This window comes from Entelurus aequoreus, linkage group LG08 (assembly GCF_033978785.1).
Source record: "Entelurus aequoreus isolate RoL-2023_Sb linkage group LG08, RoL_Eaeq_v1.1, whole genome shotgun sequence".
In the NCBI taxonomy this organism is placed as follows: domain Eukaryota; kingdom Metazoa; phylum Chordata; class Actinopteri; order Syngnathiformes; family Syngnathidae; genus Entelurus; species Entelurus aequoreus.
In genome coordinates, this window is record NC_084738.1 from 28,597,818 (window position 1) to 28,623,290 (window position 25,473).

At 41.3% G+C, this 25,473-nt stretch overlaps 1 protein-coding gene across 4 annotated transcripts in view; it reads left to right on the forward strand.

Annotated features, from left to right (window-relative positions):
* Positions 1-25,473, forward strand: part of tnrc6ba (trinucleotide repeat containing adaptor 6Ba) — a 29,006-nt gene that overhangs the window by 3,392 nt on the left and 141 nt on the right. For 2 of the 4 annotated variants that reach the window (XM_062056202.1, XM_062056204.1), the window contains exons 5-22: positions 79-2,988; positions 8,237-8,398; positions 8,605-8,801; positions 9,001-9,075; positions 9,241-9,444; positions 9,631-9,750; positions 9,898-10,023; positions 12,099-12,269; positions 12,878-12,991; positions 13,096-13,291; positions 13,730-13,897; positions 14,075-14,224; positions 15,788-15,931; positions 21,306-21,395; positions 22,048-22,251; positions 22,353-22,420; positions 22,536-22,675; positions 23,466-25,473. The exon at positions 23,466-25,473 is cut by the window's right edge and continues 141 nt beyond it. In XM_062056202.1, the coding sequence (XP_061912186.1) occupies positions 79-2,988; positions 8,237-8,398; positions 8,605-8,801; positions 9,001-9,075; positions 9,241-9,444; positions 9,631-9,750; positions 9,898-10,023; positions 12,099-12,269; positions 12,878-12,991; positions 13,096-13,291; positions 13,730-13,897; positions 14,075-14,224; positions 15,788-15,931; positions 21,306-21,395; positions 22,048-22,251; positions 22,353-22,420; positions 22,536-22,675; positions 23,466-24,009 (5,783 nt within the window). In that variant the 3' untranslated portion in view covers positions 24,010-25,473. The remainder of the gene's footprint in view (positions 1-78; positions 2,989-8,236; positions 8,399-8,604; positions 8,802-9,000; positions 9,076-9,240; positions 9,445-9,630; positions 9,751-9,897; positions 10,024-12,098; positions 12,270-12,877; positions 12,992-13,095; positions 13,292-13,729; positions 13,898-14,074; positions 14,225-15,787; positions 15,932-21,305; positions 21,396-22,047; positions 22,252-22,352; positions 22,421-22,535; positions 22,676-23,465) is intronic. The other 2 variants (XM_062056205.1, XM_062056206.1) reach the window with 2 other exon arrangements.

Below are 25,473 nucleotides of genomic sequence, written 5' to 3' on the forward strand. Positions count from 1 at the left end.
ACAAATAACCAGCGTTTGTTTAAAAGAAAATAAGTGAGTGGAATTCATTTTATGCAATTAAACCTCTAATCATTTCAGAGTCTGGTACAGCTACCTCCTCATTGGCTCTCACCTCATCAGTTGCTGCTTCAACCACTACTTCTAATTATGCAAATTCCATGTGGGGGGCAAGTTTAGGCATCCAGGCCTCCTCTCAGGGCAGGGAGAAGGTGATTGTAGATGGGAACGACCTGGAAGAGTGGCCCAGTATCGCTGGCAATGATGGAGGAGGAGGAGCTTCTCTTACTGTGGCTGGAGTAGGCAACAACAACAACGGAATGCCTGTGAACAGCACTAGTGCCTCTGGCAACCAATCCTCATCCACTTCCTTGTTCTCTTTGCCCAATGAATGTATGCAGTCGTCCAGCAGTGTGGCATGGGGGACGACTGCCTCCCAGGGCCATCTTGGAGGAGGAAATGCAGTAGTTACAACCGGGCCTGTGTTACAACAGTCCTCCTCACTTTCCAAAGCCTCTGCTGTGCCAAGAAGCCATGATGCCAGTGGCCTCGTTGACGTCAACAGCAGAATTCCAGGTGCCAACTTTAATCCAAATGCCAATCCTTCGGCCTGGCCTGCCCTGGTGCAACAGGATGGGCCTGCTGTTGCAGGTGAAGGAGGTTCGCCTTCCTTCCATCACCAAGGCCCTGAAGGGACTTTATCTGCCAACAATTCTGCTTCCGTAGGGCTAAAGGCTGGGTCGGTTGGGGTGCTTGGAGGCCACCAAACTTTGTCTGTGAATCAATCAAGCACCAATCAGCACCAACTTCACCAAATGCAATCCAGAGACAGAGAGTTGGGAGGGAGTAAGTGGGACAGCGAATCAGCGGGACCAAAAATTGCGGGAGAGGAAGGGGTTGTGGCAGGAATCGGAGCTGCTGGGATAAATGTTGGAGACCACAATCATGCTTCCTCATGGAGGGGCCAGCCCTCTTACCCTGCATCTAATTCCAAAACGGGTGCCTCAAGGACTGATGGATGGGAGGGTGGCATGGGATATAGAGCTGCTGAGGGGGATAATGGGACTTCAAATTGGGGTTTTCCAGGGCCCTCTCGTGGAGCTAATGCGTGGGGTAGTGCTGGAACTGGGGGAAACGATAGTCAAACTGTGGTATCTCAGGGAGGGTGGGGGACATCAGGAGTAGCAAGGGAGAAAGGGATGTCTAGTGTTGAATGGGGTGAGAGTTCTTCTGCTACTGGTGAAACAAATCCTGGAGGAGAAGTCACAGGAGGTGCCAGCAGCAGTAACAGCAGCAGCAGTGGATGCAGCACAGCTGGCAATCCTGTCACCTCAGCATCTACTGCTACGAACAGAGCTTGGGACAATCAGAAGGGGGAGGTTGAAACGGGGGAGTGGAGTGAGGGAGGAGCACAGGGAGGATCCAGTGGTGGCAATTCTAGAAGTGAAAGGGAATCTTACGGCAATCGTCATCGACATCAGCCACCTGATACTGAAGCTGCCTTAGAGAACCTTCTAAGCCGGTCTGATCTTGATCCACGAGTCCTATCAAACACAGGCTGGGGCCAAACCCAGATCCGGCAAAACACAACTTGGGATATTGATCAAGTGGAACATAATAAGAGTGCACTTTCATCAGCTTCGTCAAAACACCCAGCTTCTCTGGGAAATTCTTCGCAGTATTCCTCTGGCTCGAGAGCCTTAATTGGTGATTCTAATGGTCCAGGTGTTATTCCTCCCTTGGTTTCATCTGGTGGCTCCTCTGGAGAGGGCTGGGAGACCAGCAGCAGCAGTAGCAGCAGCGGTGGGGCCTCCTTATCTGGGAGAGGTCCACCTCCTTCAGGCCCCAACATAAGTAACCTTGGCGTTGCGCAATCTAGTCCAGTAAGTGTAACATGTGCAGGTGTTGGGTCAGGATCACTAGGACATAACCAGCAAGGGAAGGCTTCAGGCTGGGGTGGAGGAGGAATGGGGGCTGTGGATAATCAGGAAGCCAAAGGTTGGGGTAATGAGGAATGGAGAACCAATAGAGGAAATGGAGGCAGCTGGGGTGGTCCTGGGCAACAAGGCAACCCTGTGAGTGCAGGCTGGGGAGGGAATGAAGATAGAGGAGCAGGCGGGTGGAATGAAATGGGTGGGGAAGGACAAGGAAGTGGGTGGGGGTCCGGGCAGAAGGTTGGTTCGGGTAGGAACTGGGGTGAAAAAGAGTCCAAATCAAATAGCAACAGGGGAGGTTGGGAAGATGAACCGAAGAACAGAGGAGGGAACTCAGGTGGGGATTCAGGAGTGGGTGGTTGGGGAAGATGGGAAGAAGATGCTCCACGGAGAACCTGGGGCGCAGGGGGTGGAGGGAGTGGAGCAGGATCAATCGGTACTGGGTCCAAATCCCATCAAAGTTGGAGTGGAGGAAATAAAATGATGCCAAACAGCCATTCTGGCTCCATCACAGGCCTACAGGCACAACAGCAACAATCACAAGCCCGCAATCAGCCTACGCAGCTGCAGCAAGCATTGGACCAAGGGGCTATGCAACGGGGTGGTGGGAGAAAACCAGTCTCCCAAGTCCAGAACCAAAGCTCAGGCTGGACCTCAGGGCCCATCCCTGCTGGTCATGGATTAGGTGGAAGTGGATCGGAACCAAGTGGTTGGGAGGAACCCTCACCACAGTCGTTAAGCAGGAAAAATGAGATAGATGATGGAACATCAGCATGGGGTGACCCAAACCATTACAACTACAAGCCGGTTAACCTGTGGGATAAGAACAGCATTCCTGCTGGTCAGCAACCACATGATTTGGGAAAAACTCAACAGCAACAGCAAGGACCTCCAGTACAGCAACAGCAAAGACCTTCTGTACAGCAACATCAAGGACCTCCAGTACAGCAACCGCAAGGACATCCAGTACAACAGCTGAGTAGACCGGCTACAGGACTTGGAGGCAGCAGAGACTTCAACACTGGACATGGACAAGGAAAAACTGCTGTTGCAATGGGTGAGACACCAGCAGCTGATTTATTATTGAAATCTTTAAAAGGATCATCCACTCTTGGGCTGCACGATCAATCGATCTTAAATCGTAATCCTATTGATTATGACAAGGTTAAAAATAAAATCGATGTTACTATCATGTCTTGCGCCTCCAAGCTAGGATCCTCCTTCCTGTGCATTGTTCCCCATGTATTAATTTAATTGTGGCTACAAATACTAGAGGTGAACAATTAATGCAGTTTTGATTTTTAGCTTCCCACAATCATAAAAATGTTATGATTAAAAAAACAAAGGGGCTGCGCAGCGTGCATGCAAATACTGCTGAAAATCTAGCATTTCTAAAAATGCTGCAAACGTTTGACAGACATTTGTCATGTCATGTTGGTATCCCTGGCTAGGAATCTGACAGACTTGAGGTTTTTACATATGACCTGTTAATACATTTGAACTTTTGTTTATAAAGGTCTAAACTTGATTGTAAAAAAAGTACCGGTAATGTACAACTACTTCAATCAATCAATCAATCAATGTTTATTTATATAGCCCTAAATCACAAGTGTCTCAAAGGGCTGTACAAGCCACAACGACATCCTCGGTACAGAGCCCACATACGGGCAAGGAAAAACTCACCCCAGTGGGACGTCGGTGAATGACTATGAGAAACCTTGGAGAGGACCGCATATGTGGGTAACCCCCCCCCGCCCCTCTAGGGGAGACCGAAAGCAACGGATGTCGAGTGGGTCTGACATAACATTGTGAAAGTCCAGTCCACAGTGCCTACATGTTAAAGGCCTACTGAAATGAAATATTTTTATTTAAACAGGGATAGCAGATCCATTCTAAGTATCATACTTGATCATTTCGTGATATTGCCATATTTTTGCTGAAAGGATTTAGTACAGAACATTGACGATAAAGTTCGCAACTTTTGGTCGCTGATAAAAAAAAGCCTTGCCTGTACCGGAAGTAGCGTGACGTCAAAGGTTGAAAGGCTCCTCACATTTCCCCATTGTTTTCAATGCAGCGAGAGCGATTCGGACCGAGAAAGCGACGATTACCCCATTAATTTGAGCCAGGATGAAAGATTCGTGGATGAGGAACGTGAGAGTGAAGGACTAGAGTGCAGTGCAGGACGCATCTTTTTTCACTCTGACCGTAACTTAGGTACAAGCTGGCTCTTTGGATTCCACACTCTCTCCTTTTTCTATTGTGGATCACGGATTTGTATTTTAAACCACCTCGGATACTATATCCTCTTGAAAATGAGAGTCGAGAACGCGAAATGGACATTCACAGTGACTTTTATCTCCACGACAATACATCGGCGAAACACTTTAGCTACGGAGCTAACGTGATAGCATCGGGCTTAACTGCATATAGAAACAAAAGAAATAAGCCCCTGGCTGGAAGGATAGACAAAAAATCAACAATACTATTAAACCATGGACCTGTAAATACAGGTCCATGCCTGGCGAAGGTTAACAATGCTGTTGCTAACAACGCCATTGAAGCTAACTTAGCAACGGGACCTCACAGAGCTATGCTAAAAACATTAGCTATCCACCTACGCCAGCCAGCCCTCATCTGTTCATCAACACCCGTGCTCACCTGCGTTCCAGCGATCGACGGTGCAACGAAGGACTTCACCCGATCACCGATGCGGTCGGCGGCTAGTGTCGGATAGCGCGTCTGCTATCCACCTCAAAGTCCTCCTGTTTGTGTTGCTGCAGCCAGCCGCTAATACACCGATCCCACCTACAACTTTCTTCTTTGCCGTCTTCATTGTTAATTAAACAAATTGCAAAAGATTCACCAACACAGATGTCCAGAACATTGTGGAATTTTGAGATGAAAACAGAGCTTTTTGTATTGGATTCAATTGGGCCAAATACTTCCGTTTCAACGATTGACGTCACGCGCATACGTCATCATACATAGACGTTTTCAACCGGAAGTTTAGCGGGAAATTTAAAATTGCACTTTATAAGTTAAACCGGCCGTATTGGCATGTGTTGCAATGTTAAGATTTCATCATTGATATATAAACTATCAGACTGCGTGGTCGGTAGTAGTGGGTTTCAGTAGGCCTTTAAATATTGAAGTGAAACTTGGTCAAATACTTATTGCCATTGTATTTATTGTTTTGATTTTGTATATTTGAGGGCGCCTCGCCCCATCCTGAACATATTTTATTGCTTGTGATTGTGATATTAATTTTTAGTTAGACAACAATGTATATTTTATAATTTTTTTGTTGTATTTAACCCTGAGATATAAAATTTGACATTTCAATTACAATGTTAAAATATTCAAGAAATACAAGTTTATTGCATTTGTAAGGGTATACTTGCATTATGTATTATCATTACATCAGTGGTTAATTTGGTCTGACAAAATTATCGTTTATCGGCAAAAATGTGTAGGTCAATATATCGTACAGCAAAATTTGTTATAGGCCTTGGCGCGTGCGGGTGTGCGTAAAGAAGACTAGAACTTGAAAACTGAAGTAGCCTGCCAAGTAAAAAAATAAATAAGACACTACTTGGCGAGCAGGCGTCCTTTATTTCATTTGCATACCTTCTTACTCTCCTGAAGGAATCAATAAAGTACTATCTATCTAAAACACAGAATGTTCATACACTTTGGCCCCAGTAGTCATAAACCTGATTTTTTTATTAATCTACTTGCTAATTTCCTCTTAGCCGCTGGTTACTTTCTGCTGTAACACGGTACTATTAGCCTTCTGTTGAAGTTTGCAAATAATTAGTTTTCTTGTTTCACTACTGCACATTTAAGCCAACTTAGCGTGTGTGTCCTCGCTAACTCAACTACATATAACGTTAAAATAATGTTAGCTAATAATTATTCCATGGTTAGTTAGAACCAAACCTACAACCAACGTTTCAAGGAACTTTAGCATTATTGCTATATTTTAGAATTGTCTGTATTACGTTATTTAACATAAATAAATAATTGATGTTTACACGTTCTAATCGTGATGCATCAGGGACTCATTTATTTTTCCCACTTCTACCGGTCATAAGAGTTTAATCGGGGTGTCCAAAATGCGTCCGAAGGCTTGTTATATACAGACAGCCCGTTCTCTATTGGCCCACTGCATTTTCTAAAAATAAAATTCATTAATACTGACATGTATAATTAAAAATATATTTTTATAATTTGTCCTTACCTTTATAACACAACCCAAAGATGTTTTTATTCAAATAACTTAACAAATATTGACATACATTAGATTGGTTTTAAACACAAAGTGTAACATGTTCTCCCCGCATTTTTTAATTTTTTTGTATATGGCATACTTGCCAACCCTCCCGAATTTTCCGGGAGACTCCCGGATTCCAGTGCCTCTCCCAAAAATCTCCCGGGACAACCATTCTCCCGAATTTCTCCCGATTTCCAGCCGGACTTAAAGCACGCCCCCTCCAGGTTCGTGCGGACCTAAGTGAAGACAGCCTGTCGTCACGTCCATTTGGCCATCCAACAAGTAAATACAGAACACTATACCGTATAGTGTTCTGTGGTTACTTTTTGGTTGGCCAACGGTTTACGTTGTATTGCGCACCCTGACGGCAAGTGTGGGAGTCCTTTTTTTTTTTTTTTTTAAACCTTTATTTATAATATTCAACATTTACATACAATCAAAAAAATAATAATCAAAACAAGTACAGAAACAGTACAAAACAGCACCAAGGGGTTTGTAAACTCAAAAAAGCAACTAAAGAAGAATGCAATATATATATATATATATATATATATATATATATATATATATATATATATATATATATATATATATATATATATATATATATATATATATATATATATATATATATATATATATATACTTATATATATATATATATGTGTGTGTAGGCTCACAAGTTCCGTAAATAATCCAAATTTGGAGCACAGCATCATCGTTTTCACATCTTTTTGGTTGTTAGTGGTAGAGAGTGTTTTAATGTAGAGTTCTAAATCTTTTTTAAAGGCACAAAAAACAAGTCGGGTATTGAGAAACTTACATTCATGAATATAAAACTTAGCCAATAGTATAATGAGGTTGCTAAGGTAAAATTCATTTTCAAAAAGTTTTCATATAGTGTAAATCCAAATATCACATCTTTAAAACAAAGCACTAATTTGTCATGGGCAAGTGTGGGAGTCGGTTCTGAAGTATGAAGTAAAGAGACGTAACTTCATCACTTCGCCTGGTTATTGACTCCAACCCAGAATATTACACTGCACATACCTATGCTCCTTCAAAGGCTGTGCTACTGGCTGCAAAGCATTGCACTTTCAAATACAACAATGAGTAGAGAGGAGTGTTATGTGTGTATATGTGTAAATAAATGAACACTGAAATTCAAGTATTTATTTTATTTATATGTATATATATACTACCGTTCAAAAGTTTGGGGTCACCCAAACAATTTTGTGGAATAGCCTTCATTTCTAAGAACAAGAATAGACTGTCGAGTTTCAGATGAAAGTTCTCTTTTCTGGCCATTTTGAGCGTTTAATTGACCCCACAAATGTGATGCTCCAGAAACTCAATCTGCCCAAAGGAAGGTCAGTTTTGTAGCTTCTGTAACGAGCTAAACTGTTTTCAGATGTGTGAACATGATTGCACAAGGGTTTTCTAATCATCAATTAGCCTTCTGAGCCAATGAGGAAACACATTGTACCATTAGAACACTGGAGTGATAGTTGCTGGAAATGGGCCTCTATACACCTATGTAGATATTGCACCAAAAACCAGACATTTGCAGCTAGAATAGTCATTTACCACATTAGCAATGTATAGAGTGTATTTCTTTAAAGTTAAGACTAGTTTAAAGTTATCTTCATTGAAAAGTACAGTGCTTTTCCTTCAAAAATAAGGACATTTCAATGTGACCCCAAACTTTTGAACGGTAGTGTATATATATATATATATATATATATATATATATATATATATAGATCTATATCTATATCTATATATAGCTAAAATTCACTGAAAGTCAAGTATTTATTTTATTTTATAAGAAATACTTAAATTTCAGTGAATTCTAGCTACAAATATACCCCTCCACCCCCCAAATCTCCCGAATTTGGAGGTCTCAAGGTTGGCAAGTATGGTATACGGGCACGGCCCACTGTGGAAATTAGTTTGGATATTCCTGGTGTACATTATAACTGAAGTTTGTAATGAAATATGAATATTGCCTGTGTGCGTATGTGTACAGGCCCGTCGGGTTGGGGTGGTACACCTCCAGCTAGTCCCGCTGTTGACAATGGCACAGATGCTTGGGGTAAACCTACTGATGCCCCTTCTGGCTGGGGCGACCCTAATGATGCAGGGGGGAAAACAGGCTGGGGGAACCCCTCTCTCAATCCCATCAAATCTGGTGAGAATATACAATACAAAAAAATACTGTCTAAAACAAAAAACACATTTTGGGTACTTTTCACAAATATTTCAACATTTCCATATTGACCATAGTGTATAGTAGGTTCTTTAAACACATTTTTTAACATTTGAAATCAATGCAATGCCAAATTGATTAAAACATTTCTACGCAATGTTACTTTTTTGATATTTTGTTACCAACAGCGTCAAAGTCTATGCAAGACGGTTGGGGTGACAAAGAGGGCTCTGTGACGGCTTCACGTCACTCCAGCTGGGAGGAAGAGGAGGAGGGCGGGAGCATGTGGAACAGCACCGGCTCCCAGGGCAGTGGGTCGTCTTGGGGACAGGGTAGCAATGGAGGCTGGGGGCAGAGCCACACTGTCAAAAAGCCTAGCAACAAGGTGGGTTACCTGGTGTACAATGTACCACATCAATGACGAGTCAGAAAATAGGTCTGGTGTCAGACAGTGTTTGGATTGATTTTCACATTGTTTTACAATTTATTTCCCTACACTATTTGTGTGTTTGTAAAGCACATGATATATGAGCAAAACTATTTTGAAGCTTGGTTTCTGCTCACATTGTGACATTCTTACTTAGGGTCCACTAAAAGTTGGCGGGGGAGATTCCTGGATGAGCCCCATCAACAGACAATTTTCCAATATGGGGCTTCTGGTATGACATTGAACTTGTCGTCTAATTGCGATTATGTAATGTGGATGCATTGTGTGTATTTTTAATAATTTGGTGCACTTTCAGGAAAACAAATACAAAACATTGAAAGGTGATTATTTATGAAATGATGGTGATGATGACAATATAATGACTTGTGCTTGACAGAATGATGATCCTAGTGGTTCAAACATTGACCTGGCTCCAGGTTCCCTCCAGGAGAAAAAGATGGATATGGAGAAAAGAACCTTGGGAATGATGGATTACAATGGAGACATGAGGAAAGGAGGAAGAGGGGGCGGGAACATGGCTTATCGTTCACCTGTTTCCAAAGAGGCAGCACCTGGGGATGCGGTTTCTTTCTATGACAAGGTAGGCCCTCCCTGAAGGCCTCGCAGATCTGCTTGTCAACAATATGAGATATTGATCTTTACAGTTAGTCTTTCTTTCCGAGTGTGATGGTAGCTCGTTTCCTTCTTCATTTTACTACTTTGTCTCACTTTTCCCCTGTCCTCTGTACCACTCCAATTTTTCTTTGATTGGCTCTCACTTGGATAGAACTTGCTTTTGAACAATCAGGATGGTTACCTTGGGGAGGATGGTCCTTGCTCTCTGTTCTCACCACCCACTGCCTACAAGCCCCATTCCCTCTTCAATCACACTATCCCCTTTAGACAAGTAAGATGATTCCTCCTTGTTTCTGTCCTCCCACCAATACATTAGGTTCCGTAGTTTTCTGTGTCCGTAGGGTAAATGTGCAAATGCATCTCACATAACCCTCCCTTAAGCCTTCTGTAAGATGTAATTGTCCATATTGAATCATAGGGTGGCCACAGTCTCCTTGGTAGTAGTGGAGGGATGTCTCAGACCAGACACCAGCCCAATGTTCCTCCCATAAACCAGTCCCCAGGGATACGAGCACAAGTGCCTCATCAGTTCCTGTCACCACAGGTGCGCTTACTTGTCTTATATTCCCTGTACACTTTGTTGTTAAATAACACCCTCACACATATACACTAACTGGCCAAGAAAAGGCACACTAATATTGTACAAATATAAATGTTTCATAACCCGATGTTAGTAGTTAGTAGTTTGTCCTCTGATGGTCTCTCATGCTTGAAAGAAAACATTTTTCCACGACCATAATTAACAATTGAGAAGCTACCCACTGCATCAATTAGGGCTAACTAACCTGTTGCCAACTAAAACATAATCACCCTTGCAATAATCACAATATCTATTTGCTCAGTTAAATACAGATGGGGGCCTCTTTTCTTTTGGGCCAGGCAGCGTACTTTACAATTAGGAAGGAGATTTGGAACTCCATGAATCCATAAATGTTGGTGTAAAGCCGCAGTTGTTTGACAGTTTTACTGGAAAAACAGTACTAACGATGGATGAAGCAACTCCCATGCATATGTAAAATTATTTTTTACTTTACTTCACCCTCTATACACACATAATTAAAAAGCTAATTGGGCTGCACAATTAATATAATTTTAATCACAGTTATGATTTTGGCTGCCTTGTTTAAGTGACGGTGACTGCCTGAGATATTAACATTTAAAAAAACAGGCCCAGCTGCATCTCAAATCAAGCACTTTCACACTTGCGGCGGAAGACAACAGCCTTGTGACGTCCCCGGCCACACCAGACGCCATTGTGGATGAGCACAAAACTCTTATCACCATGCGGAACTAAAACACTAAAATTAGTATTAGTATTGTTAGGGGTGTAAAAATAAACAAAGACAAAACATTTTTTTGAATGAATCCCGATTCTGATTTGTAACAATTCTCAATCGATTAAAAAATATAACAAATTGTATTTTATTTTTTATTTGTCCTGTCCAGCCACTCAGGGAAATTATATTGTTGATGTAGATGCCTATATTTGCAGTACATATTTACTTTAGAAAATAGAAGTGTTGGATACTTGTATTGTTGTCTTATTTGTGTTAGATTTTATTAAATGTTTAAGTATAATAATAAACAGATCATTTTCTTTTAAGTAATATAAACATTTATCAGAGCTGTTTATCTATTTTATGGAGACATGTAATCTAGAACTAGCACCCCATCTTATTAAAAAAAAGTATTGATTTTGAATCGATAATCGATTCTGAATCAAATAGTTACCCCCCAAAATCTAATCGAATCATGTGGTGCCCAAAGATTAACAGCTCTAATTATTATTATTAAATAGGGTTGTCCAAATAACAATATTTTAGTACAGGTAACATGTATTTTGATACTTTTCAAAATAAAAGGGGACCACAAAAAATCTTCTGTCATTATTGGCTTCATTTTAAAAGAAAATCTTACGATACATTAAACTCGTGTTTTTTATTGCACTCAAAAAACAAATTTAGAAAATTTAAATAAAAATTAAAAGACTTTAAACAAATTGGGCATTTCTTGTTGCACAATTTGCAATTGTATACTGTATATTACATATTGCCCGCCATAGAGTGGAGCTTTACTGACATACTAAATGCTTTATGATTTATGGTTGCTACTCTGGGTTTGTGCTTTAAGAAAAATACAATAATTAGTAAATACTAAAGGTAATACACACAGATAATACACACATTGTTAAAGATAAAATACAAATTGTAGGAATGTGAACATGGAAAAATAGAGCTAAAGGCATCATGGAATGAGAAAAAGATGACAAGTAAACTTTTTGCCTTTTTATGCGACCCTAAAGCTAATGATGATGCATGATGTCCAATCAGAGATTACCTAGTAACACCTCGAAAGGGACAAGCGGTAGAAAATGGATGGATGGATGGCATTTCATAAATATACTGTTCATCCATTTTCTACCATGTTTTCCAAATTGACTACAATGCATTTTTCGGGGAAATGATTTGACTCGATTTTCGCCAGCTAATAACACAAAAACGGTTAATCAGGAAGCATTACGCCAATATGGTTGCTATTGGTTACACTATTGGTGTGTTATGTAGCTCAGTATTGATTCTGTGCATGTGCATGACTGTCATTATGTTTTCCCCTCCTCAGATGCCAGGGTCCTTGCTGAAGCAGATGCCCCCTCCTAGCAGTAGCGTCGGGGGTGTTGGTGGTGTGGGAGGAGTGGCGGGAGTTGGTGGTGGTGTCTTTCCACCACAGCTGTCCCCCCAGCATATTGCCATGCTCAGCAGCATCTACCCACCGCACATCCAGTTTCAATTGGTGAGATTGAGCACACGTATGTCTGTAAGCTACCACAAGGTAGGGCAGAGCGAAAGTCAGATTTCATTACTCTTCTATTCAACATTTGGCCCTAAAAATAATTTGGCGAATATTAAATATGATAGGTGAATATAATTTATAATAACTCTACATTTTTATTTGTAAAGTTTGAGCACAATCCCTTCTTGACAGCCTTTGAGGAAAATACATCTTAATGTATTTCATGCTGATCAAAAATTCACATGAGTGTATTAAGTATTGTTGTTGTGATATTGTTGAGCCAGATAGGAGTGAGAGACATTGCGACCAATCAGTGGTATTGCTGTGATTGACATAAATGATGCAATAATCCAATGACTACATTAGCAGTTCCTAAGATTTTGGCCAATATCAATTCAATCACACATAAATCCAATTTATACCAGTATAAATGGCATTGTCTCATCAGAAAATATATTAGTATATAGTACAAACTCAATATAGCCCTCCTAAAGTGTTTCACGACACGTTACATCAAGCTGACCTTTTTGTTTTGCAGTGCAGAGAAATAAAACACTGCATTACCCCCCGTTTTTGTTATGTTCCTTTTCAATCTTATTCTGTGTTAGGCATGTCAGCTCCTCCTCCAACAGCAACAACAGCCACAGCAGCAGCAGCAGCAGCTGTTGCAAAACCAGAGGAAGTTCCCACCAAATGTGCGGCAGCAAGGTGACCCCCAACAGGTATAGACATGCACACAACTCTCTAGCTGTTGTTGGGATGTTTATTGACACAATCTTTCTAGTCTTTTTCCTTGTATTTTGACTGTTTGTGTGTGTCATGGCAGCTGGCCAGAATCATGGCAGTGCTCCAGCAACAGCGCCAGCAGCAACAGGTCGGGAGCTTAGGTGGCAGTGTTAAACTTTCTCCCTCCCACCATGGTGGAAACGGTGCCAAATTACCCGGGGTTGACTCCTTGCCCTACCAAAGCCTGGCAGGGTGTGTGGCTGACCTCCACCAGAAAACGCATGGACCCTATGCTAGTAAGAAAAGTTTTCAACCTTGTCAGTCAGGTCATTTAGCACAATGATGTTCCAACTTTGCTTACACACATACAGTACATCATGTTTTCCTCCTCTTGCTATATAATATTAGGCAGGTATTGTGCACGGCATAGCAATGCATTAACTGAATGACATCCTGATTGCTTGCTCAAAACTATGGGTAATGACTGTGGATTATTTTGGAGTCTATTGATATGTACTGTATTAATAAAGGTGATGGTTATATATAACTAGTGAGGAGCAATCACAATACAGTCATTCTATGACGTGGCTTTTGTGTTCATTATCCTACTCCTTGTCTGCCCAAAACTGTAAACAAAGATGAGAAAAAGCACTTAATAATTAGGTTATACATTTAGTTTATCATCAGTCATTCCTAAAAATGTTTCCCTTGCTTGCTATTTTCCTTGTCTACAGGCTTTAGTTCTGGTGTGAACCTCGCAGGTCTGGACCCGAGTGGCTCTGTGGTTGGGGGGCCTGGAGGAATGAAGGACATGGGGGGTCAACAGTCTCGTTTCAAATGGATGATGGAGGGACACTCTTCTTCTGACACCTCCTCACCTGAAAATGCATTCCTCAAAAATGGTGAGGTTTCCTTTCCCATTTTTCCCCTTTGACATTTAGTTTTGTCTGTCAGACATGGGTGTTAAAAAAGGGGAAAATAATAGCAGAATCTTATCTTAAAATGTTAATGAGTTTTAAGTGATGTGTGCAGCCATATGTTGTGCGATGATGTATCATAAACTGGCGACCACTCCCCAGGCCCTGTGACCCCCATGAAGATGCCGGTGGGCTCTCCCTACTTGCATTACGACATGGTTGTTGGAGAACCACAGGGTATAGCTAACTGGCATCGCACGCCTGGCAACAAGATGAGTACCAAGCCGACCACCACACCCAGCTGGCCCCCCGGTAAGTGGTACATTTTACACTTGTACTTGTTTTGCCTGAGTTGAGGTCTTAGAGCAGGGGTGTCAAACTCAAATACAGAGTGGGCCAAAATTTAAAACTGAACAAAGCCGTGGGCCAAGGTTGAACAAATTAACCTTTTAATAGGGACCCAAACAAGTTTTGCATTGAATATTGAACAAGCAAGGCTTGTATAACTTTATAGTGACATGCAAAATCGAGTTTCAAATAATAATAATAATAATTAAAAAATATCAATGGCATATCAAATACAATTTAAATAAAAATGTAATGCCTCTTTTCTATTTGCAGCCTTCTGAGGTAAATATCAACATTAACTTTTTCCACAGGCTAATAAATTAGAAAATAAAATTACAATGAATAAACCAACCATCCAGGACTTTAAACTGCTCAGTTTGCAACACACTGATCTAATCTGATGTGCCCAAGCCAGATACCTGCCATCTTTTCTTGGATGCTAGTTCATTAATGTCGGGGCTCAGGCTTTGAGCTGAGGCATCTTTCATTATCGAACGAAGTTATTCATCAGTCATTATATCTCGTAGTCCACCACAGTCTTGGGGGTGTGCTTTAAAGGCACTGCGTTTATCGTCCTGCACGAGCTGTCGTCACGTCTGCTTTTCATCCATTCCAACAACGTGCCGGCCCAATCACAAAGTATGTGTGACTTCAGCACGCACACTCACGTGAATGCAATGCATACTTGGCCAACAGCGATACAGGTTACACTGACGGTTCCCGTATAAATAACTTTAACACTGTTACAAATATGCGCCACACTGTGAATCCACACCAAACAAGAATGACAAACACATTTCGGGAGCACATCCGCACCGTAACACAACAGAAACATAACAAAACAAATACCCAGAATCCCATGCAGCCCTAACTCTTCCGGGCTGCAATATACATCCCCGCTACCACCAAACCCCCCCCCTCTCCGTGCGTCGGTTGAGGTGGGCGGGAATGGGGTGGGGGGTGTTTGGTGGTAGCGGGGGTGTATATTGCAGCCCGGAAGAGTTAGGGCTGCATGGGATTCTGGGTATTTGTTTTGTTGTGTTTATGTTGTGTTACGGTGCGGATGTGCTCCCGAAATGTGTTTGTCATTCTTGTTTGGTGTGGATTCACAGTGTGGCGCATATTTCTAACAGTTTTAAAGTTATTTATACGGGCACCGTCAGTGTAACCTGTATCGCTGTTGGCCAATTATGCTTTGCATTAACGTGTGTGTGCGTGCTAAAGCCGCACACATTATGTGACAGGGCCAGCATTCGCTGGACTGGGTGATAAGCGGACGTGACGATTTCTGGGAGGGTTGGCAAGTATGACAATTAGCGGTGAATGCGGTGTTACCGCGGCACCGCCGCTGAATATAATCTGCGGGCCAGCTCTAGTGTTAATTTGATATCGCCTCAAGGGCCAAGTGAAATTACACGGGGGCCAGAGTTTGACACCCATGTCTTAGAGTATATTTCTACGTTATATTTAAATTTAATGTGTTCTTTTGAGGAGTATCTCCTATTTCTTCCATCTCATCCTTTATAGAATTTCAACCTGGTGTTCCCTGGAAGGGAATAGATCGTGTTGACCCCGAATCTGACCCCTACATGACCCCAGGAAGCATGATGGGAAACACTGTGTCTCCCGGCCTCAATGACACTGAGCACCAGTTGTTACAAGACAATACTGGTTAGTATTCAACCAAATATCGTAGGCCTGGGCGATATAGCGATGTTATAGATACATTCAAGTTTTGTGTTGCAGACGTTTTTAAAAAAATAACAATTCTATTTTTTACTCCTCTTGCTCTGGCATAATTTGTGCCTCTAAGGAGCTTCCGTAGCTTGCGCCGTCCCCTAATTTCCTTAGCGGCACACATAGCAAGACATGCCTAATGCTAACGCAAACGAGAGCAAGACGTTTGTTCCAATGAAAAGAAAAGTGTTGTCAGTACTTTGGTTTTTCACCGGACATGTCCTCTTTTGCAGAGCTGTCAGGGCGGAGTTTCTTAAATGCCTCGAATGTCCGGCATTTTGAGTTAGGGTTGCGTGTATTTTCAATGTACATTCAGGGTTAAGAAGGGGTTAGAAACAAAACAAATTGTGCGCGCAGCAGCATTCATGAGGGAGGGGCAAAGACAGAGAGAGCGAGAGAGTTATGATAAACGCGCATGCGTCGCCAGGCTCCGCTTTTTATCCATAGATTTATCAGATTTGATTTTTTATTATCTATAGCAGGGGTGTCAAAAGTGTGCCCCGGAGGCCATTTGCGGCCCACGGCTAATGTTTTAAAGGCCCACGGCACATTCTAAAAATACTATTAAAATAAACAAAAACATAACAAAAGTGAAATAAAAAAGCTTAAAGGTTACCGTAAATGTCATTTAGAAAAAGTTGCAATGTTGACTAATAAAACAAAGCTGTTTTTTATTTTCTTTCAAACTGTCATTGCTCAAAAAATAATATTGAATCAAAATCAATGTTATAATGAATTATTGACCTATCCAAGGTTCGGATTACTTTACATCAAATATTCCAGTAAGAAAAATATTTTTGGTGGAAGATTTTGCAAATTTGGTAAATAAATAACCCAAAAATTTATATTTTGTTGTTTTCTTACTGTACCGAAAATGAACCGAACCGTGACCTCTAAACCGAGGTACGTACCGAACCGAAATTTTTGTGTACCTTTACACCCCTATATAATACTACATTTTAATTTACAGAAGTATGTTATTCAAGACCGAAGTTTTAAGTTTGCACTTTATTTATTTCTATGTTTGAGATTGTTTGCATGCAATGTGCAAGTCTACATTTTTGTTAACCAAAGTTTTTTATTAAAGCAGAAGTATTGCTTTTCAAGAGAAGCTCTTAATTTAATTATTTGAAAATTATTCCATTAAAAAGTACAATTTCTATATGAACTTCAGCGGTTTAAAAAGTGGGGGGAAAATCGTAAATCGAAGTTTTTGTGAAAAAGTGAAACATTTAATTTTAAGGCCATATCGCTCAAGCCTAAAATATTGTCAAACATGCCAATTTAATGGTCAAACGTCAGCTATTGCTGGGTTGCATATAACGTCACATCCGCTTTGCTTCGTTGCGATGTAAGGCGGAGGGCAAACAAGCTTGACCCTAGCAATAAATCAAGTGGAAGACACGTTAGTGAGTGAAGAGTTTGAGCTGAAAATGCCACTTTGCTGTGCTGTTCCAATCGTTCAAATCAAGAAATAGTAAAGCGATTTTTTAAGAGTCCCGAAAGAAGTGGGGAAATAAGGGAATAAAGTCAGGGAAATTACAAAATTGCGTCAAGGGAAGGGAAATAGCTCTCAAACATGTTTCTTTCATCTTGTGGAATACAGTCGGAATATGCTCGTGCAGCGATCACTACGTAAAAGGGTTATTTGAACAATTGATTTGTTTGAAAATCTTTCCGTGATGCAATCGGATTTGTTCTTTACTATGTAGGTAATGTTTGGGAGCAGAACTAAGCTCAATTAGTCTTTCGCCCCAATACCCAGGTCGCACGACCGATTTTCACGTCCGTACCGCTGACGTGCAAAGAGAATGCCTTTGTTTGTTTGTTTTTGTGAGTTATGGTTATGGTTGCAATGCCTAAACATAACCACGAAGATATCTGATATATATCTGAAATAAACCAATGTCATGTTAAGTCCTAGTAGTAAATATTGTGATTGTTGGTCCAATCAACAGTATTTTCGTTGTCTATTTTTATAGCAGAAACTAAAGACTTAGCTGTTGTTGTGCAGGAAAGCAAAGTGCTTTATTCTAAGTGGATGACCACACTAAAGCGTCTTTAGAGTCCAAATATGTTAGCATCAAGAAAATATCCTTAATAGTATTAATAATCAAGATTAATATCTTGTAGGCTCAACAGCATACTAAATCTTGATATCGCTAAATATTGTCGGAAACCAAACATTGCTGAACAGGGAAATCTAGTAGTTAAACAATGAAACGAAATATGAACTTCACACCAAGCAAAGTGCTTTATTCTAAGTGGATGACCACACTTAAGCGTCTTTAGCGTCCAAATATGTTAGCATCAAGAAAATATCCTTAATAGTATTAATAATCAAGATTAATCTCTTGTAGGCTCAACAGCATACTAAACCTTGATATCGCTAAATATTGTCGGAAACCAAACATTGCTGAACAGGGAAATCTAGTAGTTAAACAATGAAACGAAATATGAACTTCACACCAAGCAAAGTGCTTTATTCTAAGTGGATGACCACACTAAAGCGTCTTTAGCGTCCAAATATGTTAGCATCAAGAAAATGTCCTTAATAGTATTAATAATCAAGATTAATCTCTTGTAGGCTCAACAGCATACTAAATCTTGATATCGCTAAATATTGTCGGAAACCAAACATTGCTGAACAGGGAAATCTAGTAGTTAAACAATGAAACGAAATATGAACTTCACACCATTAAAACAACTGCGGACATTGTTTGTAGATGACAGCAAAATATTTGTACCAGGAAATCAACTGCAAAACCCAAACATCCTTTTTTTCATCAGCATCATTATCACAGCAACACAGCACTCAGTAATGTTAATCAAATACGTTGCACCACGAACAAGTCAAACTTTGTCTTTCACAGGTTAATGCTTAAAGGCCTACTGAAACCCACTACTACCAACCACGCAGTCTGATAGTTTATATATCAATGATGAAATCTTAACATTATAACACATGCCAATACGGCCGGGTTAACTTATAAAGTGACATTTTAAATTTGCCGCTAAACTTCCGGTTCGAAACGCCTCTGAGGATGACGTATGCGCGTGACGTAGACCGGCGAACACGGGTATGCCTTCCACATTGAAGCCAATACGAAAAAGCTCTGTTTTCATTTCATAATTCCACAGTATTCTGGACATCTGTGTTCGTGAATCTGTTGCAATCATGTTCATTGCATTATGGAGAAGGAAGCTGAGCAAGCAAAGAAGAAAGTTGTCGGTGCGAAATGGACGTATTTTTCGAACGTAGTCAGCGACAACAGTACACAGCCGGCGCTTCTTTGTTTACATTCCCGGAAGATGCAGTCAAGATGGAAGAACTCGGATAACAGAGACTCTAACCAGGAGGACTTTTGACTTCGATACACAGACGCCTGTAGAGAACTGGGACAACACAGACTCTTACCAGGATTACTTTGATTTGGATGACAAAGACGCAGACGTGCTACTGTGAGTATGCAGCTTTGGCTTCTAAACATTTGATCACTTGACCGTATGTGCGCAACTTTTTTTTGCGTATGTACGTAACTTTTTAAAAATATATAAGCTTTATGAACCTTGGGTTAGGTGAACGGTCTTTTGGGCTGAGTGATTGTGTGTGTTGATCAGGTGTTTGAATTGTATTGGCGTGTTCTATGGAGCTAGGAGCTAGCAGAGGGGCTAGCGTAACAAACACGCAGGTGTTTTTATGCAGGATTAATTTGTGGCATATTAAATATAAGCCTGGTTGTGTTGTGGCTAATAGAGTATATATATGTCTTGTGTTTATTTACTGTTGTAGTCATTCCCAGCTGAATATCAGGTACCGTGAGTATGCAGCCTTGGCTGCTAAACATTTGACAGCTTGACCGTATGTGCGCGTCACGTACGTAACTTTTTAAAAATATATAAGCTTTATGAACCTTGGGTTAGGTGAACGGTCTTTTGGGCTGAGTGATTGTGTGTGTTGATCAGGTGTTTGAATTGTATTGGCGTGTTCTATGGAGCTAGGAGCTAGCAGAGGAGCTAGGAGCTAGCGTAACAAACACGCAGGTGTTTTTATGCAGGATTAATTTGTGGCATATTAAATATAAGCCTGGTTGTGTTGTGGCTAATAGAGTATATGTATGTCTTGTATTTATTTACTGTTGTAGTCATTCCCAGCTGAATATCAGGTACCGTGAGTATGCAGCCTTGGCTGCTAAACATTTGACAGCTTGACCGTATGTGCGCGTCACGTACGTAACTTTTTAAAAATATATAAGCTTTATGAACCTTGGGTTAGGTGAACGGTCTTTTGGGCTGAGTGATTGTGTGTGTTGATCAGGTGTTTGAATTGTATTGGCGTGTTCTATGGAGCTAGGAGCTAGCAGAGGAGCTAGGAGCTAGCGTAACAAACACGCAGGTGTTTTTATGCAGGATTAATTTGTGGCATATTAAATATAAGCCTGGTTGTGTTGTGGCTAATAGAGTATATATATGTCTTGTGTTTATTTACTGTTGTAGTCATTCCCAGCTGAATATCAGGTCACCCCCGGCTCTCACAGCATCTTCCCTATCTGAATAGCTTCAACTCCCCACTAGTCCTTCACTTGCACTTTACTCATCCACACATCTTTCATCCTCGCTCAAATTAATGGGGAAATTGTCGCTTTCTCGGTCCGAATCTCTCTCACTTCATGCGGCCATCATTGTAAACAATAGGGAACTTTGCGTATATGTTCAACTGACTACGTCACGCTACTTCCGGTAGGGGCAAGCCTTTTTTTTATCAGATACCAAAAGTTGCAATCTTTATCGTCGTTGTTCTATACTAAATCCTTTCAGCAAAAATATGGCAATATCGCGAAATGATCAAGTATGACACATAGAATAGATCTGCTATCCCCGTTTAAATTTAAAAAATTCATTTCAGTAGGCCTTTAATTGGTGGACCCCTTCAGATGTAAAGACATAATGTGCCTCCAATCTTTTCTACTTTGAATCCTTGCGTGTCGGAGGAAGTACGGTCGAGCAGTAACTTGATCAGTCGACTTTGGTGGTCGCATTTTAATATTTTTTCATGATAGCTTGTATACTTGCCTCTAAACCTTTCAAAATATGCCCAACTCTGCACTAATGCATGTAAATAAACAGTACCTTAATAGGGCTCTTGCCCTCCACTGAAAGCCGGAAGTGCCTCTAAGTCACGTGATTGCAACCCAGCAATTAGGGTTAGATCAGGGGATGAGGTTGTGTTTTTGTGAAGCCATTTGAGGCAATCGTGATTAAGGGCTATATAAGTACAATTTTGCTGATTGATATTATTTTGTCTCAGATTCCATCCCCCCCCTCAACACCTTACTGCCTTCACCTGGTGCCTGGCCCTACAGTGCCTCAGATCCCCTCAACAACGCACACAACTCAGGTAAGATATAGCACATTTACTTTTGTCATTAACCGTCTGTCAAACAAGTTGTGTGCTGGTCCACCGCATTATTACATTGTGCTTCAAATATGGGGCTTCACCACATCGCTGATTTTTAAAGCATATTCTATAAAATGTTTGCCCTAAATGAAGCATAAAAATGGCTAAATAAAAATATCAATACTACAGTTAGTAATTGTCACTAGATGAGACCAAACCAACCGGATCACGCTGTTCAGTAATTTGGCCACTGATTAGTTTTGCCTTTGGTAGCATTACTATATTGGATTAATAGTGTAAAGATGACTAAAAAGTGTTATTTCATGTCTAGAGGGCTCTCATGATTTTTAAAAATGTATTTAGAAAATAGTAATCAGTTTTTTATGCTCTAACTATGAAAATATTTGATTTATAATTAATGATTCCTAGTTTGTGGAAATTCATTTCGCAGTCATGTCTGGACCCAGTTAACAGCAATAAACGAGGGATTGCTGTGTTACTAAAATGTGCCCGCTTAGCATGTTAACATGTGTTGTAATATTGTTACCTTTCTCGTTATCTAAAAGCAGCATGAAACAACATGACTGTTTACACACTATTAGAATGCCCACGCTTAAACTTCCTGTTATTTATTCCATTACCTGTTTGACAGCAAAGTACACAGACTATAAGACTGGGTGGCCCCCCGAGCCCATTGGCCACAAGTCCTGGAAAGCCAGTCGTGGCAGCAGCCAGTCACAGCTGTCCCGCTTACCTCCAGGCTTAGCCAGTCAAAAGCAGCTTTCGCCTACCCCATGGTCAGGCAACGCACCCCGACTGGCAAGTAGAGGCTGGGGCAGCGGTTCGGGCACTACTGGTAAGAGCCAAAGACGTTTGGTTCCATAGCCCAAAAAAACAGTGACATCGTGATATGAGAAAATTTTGGAATGTCATTTTCCTTTTTTGCTCTATCTGTAGGCTCGGCCTGGAGTGACGGCAGTTCTCGGGAAAGCTGCTGGTTGGTGCTCAGTAATCTAACACCACAGGTACAGTTAACACACAGATTAAACTATTGGAAATCGCAAACCACATTTAACTTTAAAGTGTCCTGCATTCGCTGAGTCAGGTAGTCATTCTTTTGTGCATCTTTTTTTCCTGCAGATTGATGGCTCTACGCTTAGAACCATATGCATGCAGCATGGTCCCCTGCTAACCTTTCACCTTGGCCTGACCCAGGGCACTGCTCTCATCCGCTATGGCTCCAAACAAGAAGCAGCCAAGGCCCAGAGCGCCCTCCACATGTAAGACATTTTTGGGGCATTTTATGCTAGCTCTGTGTTTTGAAGGTTGTGACCTAACTCCGACAACTGCTTAAGTAATGATGAACTATCGCAGCATTTAGACATAAAAGTGGCCCAGTTAGTTAGCATGTTAGCAAAAGATTGTCTTTATTTTAGACTGACCTCTCTAAACAAAAATTGGATTTGATGCATAGGAGACATGCATGTTCTCAAAGCAGTACTACATTATCTCTGTAAAGCCACTATTATGAAGTTAATTAATGCCAAAGCTTTTTTATGGAACTGATCTTTTTACATCAAATTATGCTCAAATTAATTGAATAAAAATTGTGGGCGCAATGTTTTTATAAATCTGTTTAGAAAAATTGGTTCTTTGAAAAATGAACACCCACTTTTGGTATATTGAGACTGAATCAATTAATCGTGTCTGAGAACCAGAAACTGCATTTTTTAACACATATATTTTGCTCATGAATTGTTATTCATTGAAATTGACTGCATATAATTTGATGTATGAAAAGAAAAATCAGTTTACATTATTAAAAGCAGAAAATTCAGTTACATAAAGTGTGTGGGTGTGTGTGGGTGTGGGAGAAAGAAAAGCTCTGACTCGCTCGGGTGAAGTCTTTCGGCAGCACCTGTTTAAGTGACATACAGGGTCTACTGCTTTTCTATTTAATGTTGACACCCTAATCAGCCACGACATACAGTAACTACGATGCAACAAATCACTTCCTATTAGTGGTTTGCATGACAACTGTGTGTAAGTGACCCTTTTTGTTTCCACTAGGTGTGTTCTCGGCAACACCACCATTTTGGTGGAGTTTGTGAGTGAAGAGGATGTGGCCCGCTACATTGCACATTCCCAGGCTGCAGGGTCAGGGAACGGAGGCACCACACCTACATCATCATCTACGGTGGGCACTAATGGTAGCGGGACCACCTGCGAGCTGGGTGGAGCAGTGGGCAGCAGCAGCAACGGAGGAGGAGGAATTGGTGGAGAGGGAGGCTCCACGCAGGGAACTGCACTACCAGGGGCAGCTGGGCATTCCGAATCCACTTGGCAGAGTCTGGACAGCACCAGCCGCTCATCGGACCAGTCCGCCCCACCGGCACCTGGCCTAGGCATCTTCACCCAGTGGAGCACCAACAGTGGCGGGGTGGGTGGAACTGCAGATGTGGAGGCAGGAAGGCAGGGTCTCTGGGGCGGTATGAGTGGGGCGGGGTACCCCGGCAGTAGTCTCTGGGGTTCACCAGCACTTGAAGATCGTCATCAGATGGGCAGCCCGGCCTCACTGCTGCCGGGGGACCTCCTTGGCGGGGGTGGCGACTGACACGCAATCATGATGAAAGTCACATGTCACACTCTATTTATTTACATGTAAAATGATGTGAATGGAAGCTACACTGGTCACCCGACATGCAATACATTGCTCATACCTTGTGTTTCCTACATGTAATCATCAACCTTAAATGAAGACCAGAGTGAAACTTGAACAGAAGACTGAACTGAGTTCCAATTCTGTTTTTTTTTACCCCACATCTCATCGTGTTACTTTCAGAGACGCCATCACTCAGGCATGTACTGCAAACGGGCTCAACCCAGTTAACTCTTTGCTCTTCTTCCCCCGCCTTCCCCACGTCTCCCACCTTATATTTCAAGTCAAATGTCAGCATTCAGACTTGCAGATTGAGCCTTCTCAGACCTGACATGCTTCTCTTCTTCGTTCTCGTGTTTGGGGGGGGAAACTTGGAAGCGACAAAAGGATCCGTTGCAAATGGGGGACAGCGTCTCACTGTCAGGGTCAATCGGACCAGTGGCGAAAAAGGAGCACTTCTACTCGGTACTGACACCTACCTTGGTGGATCAACATGGGGCCCAGGGTTAAAACATTAACATTAGCCAAACTTGCACTATATGCCTCTGGGTTTGTCGTCGACATATCTGACACAATCCCTCCTCAAGTCCACACCAACCTTACAAGACTTCTTCTAATGTTACATCAGCAGTGGCCTTGGCCCACCTGCCCTCACACACAGACACACCAGTTACACATTGCTCTTACATTTGACAAGCAAAACTCTTCATCTCCTTGCAGATGTAAAGAGTGGGCTCTGAAGAGAACTGTGAAACTTTATAGAGATACATTTTTGTTCCCCATTCAAACACTGACCTCGCTATTGTATTATTATTTTTTTCTTACACAAGAAATCAACTCATTCTATATTGTCCTGTTCTGATCACTTATCTACTCGCTGTTCAAGGTGCCCTGCCCATGTGTGTGTGCATGACAGGAGTGTTGACGGTATGACCGAGTGGAAGATGGAAGGAAAGCGATATCAGGAGTGTATGTTGTTGCTACAATGTTGAATGTTTTTCCTGTTTTTTGTTTTTTTGGTCCATGAGAGATTAATCGGTGTGTGTGCGCGCGCACTTATCTGCTTCAGTCAGGGACGTGAATAGATGTTTATCTGACAGCTTGGCTTTTTCAGTATGTTTGTGTGAGTGATTGAGTGTGTTCGACCACCAGACATTGTGATAGCTAAAAGTTCAAAAACATTGGCACTATTACACATCTCTTAAGTTTTTGTTTTTTGATCCTATTTGTATTTGTTTTCTGTTGAACGCAATTTAAGGAAAATTATTTTATAAAGACGAAGAAACCAACTGAGAGCATTTCCTATTCAAATGCCTAAATCCTACTATATACCAAGCTGAGCTGGAAACAGTGTTTTTACAGACACGTTAAAAGACATTAGCTGTTATGTTTTACTGTTTGTTTTTGATGTTATGTATC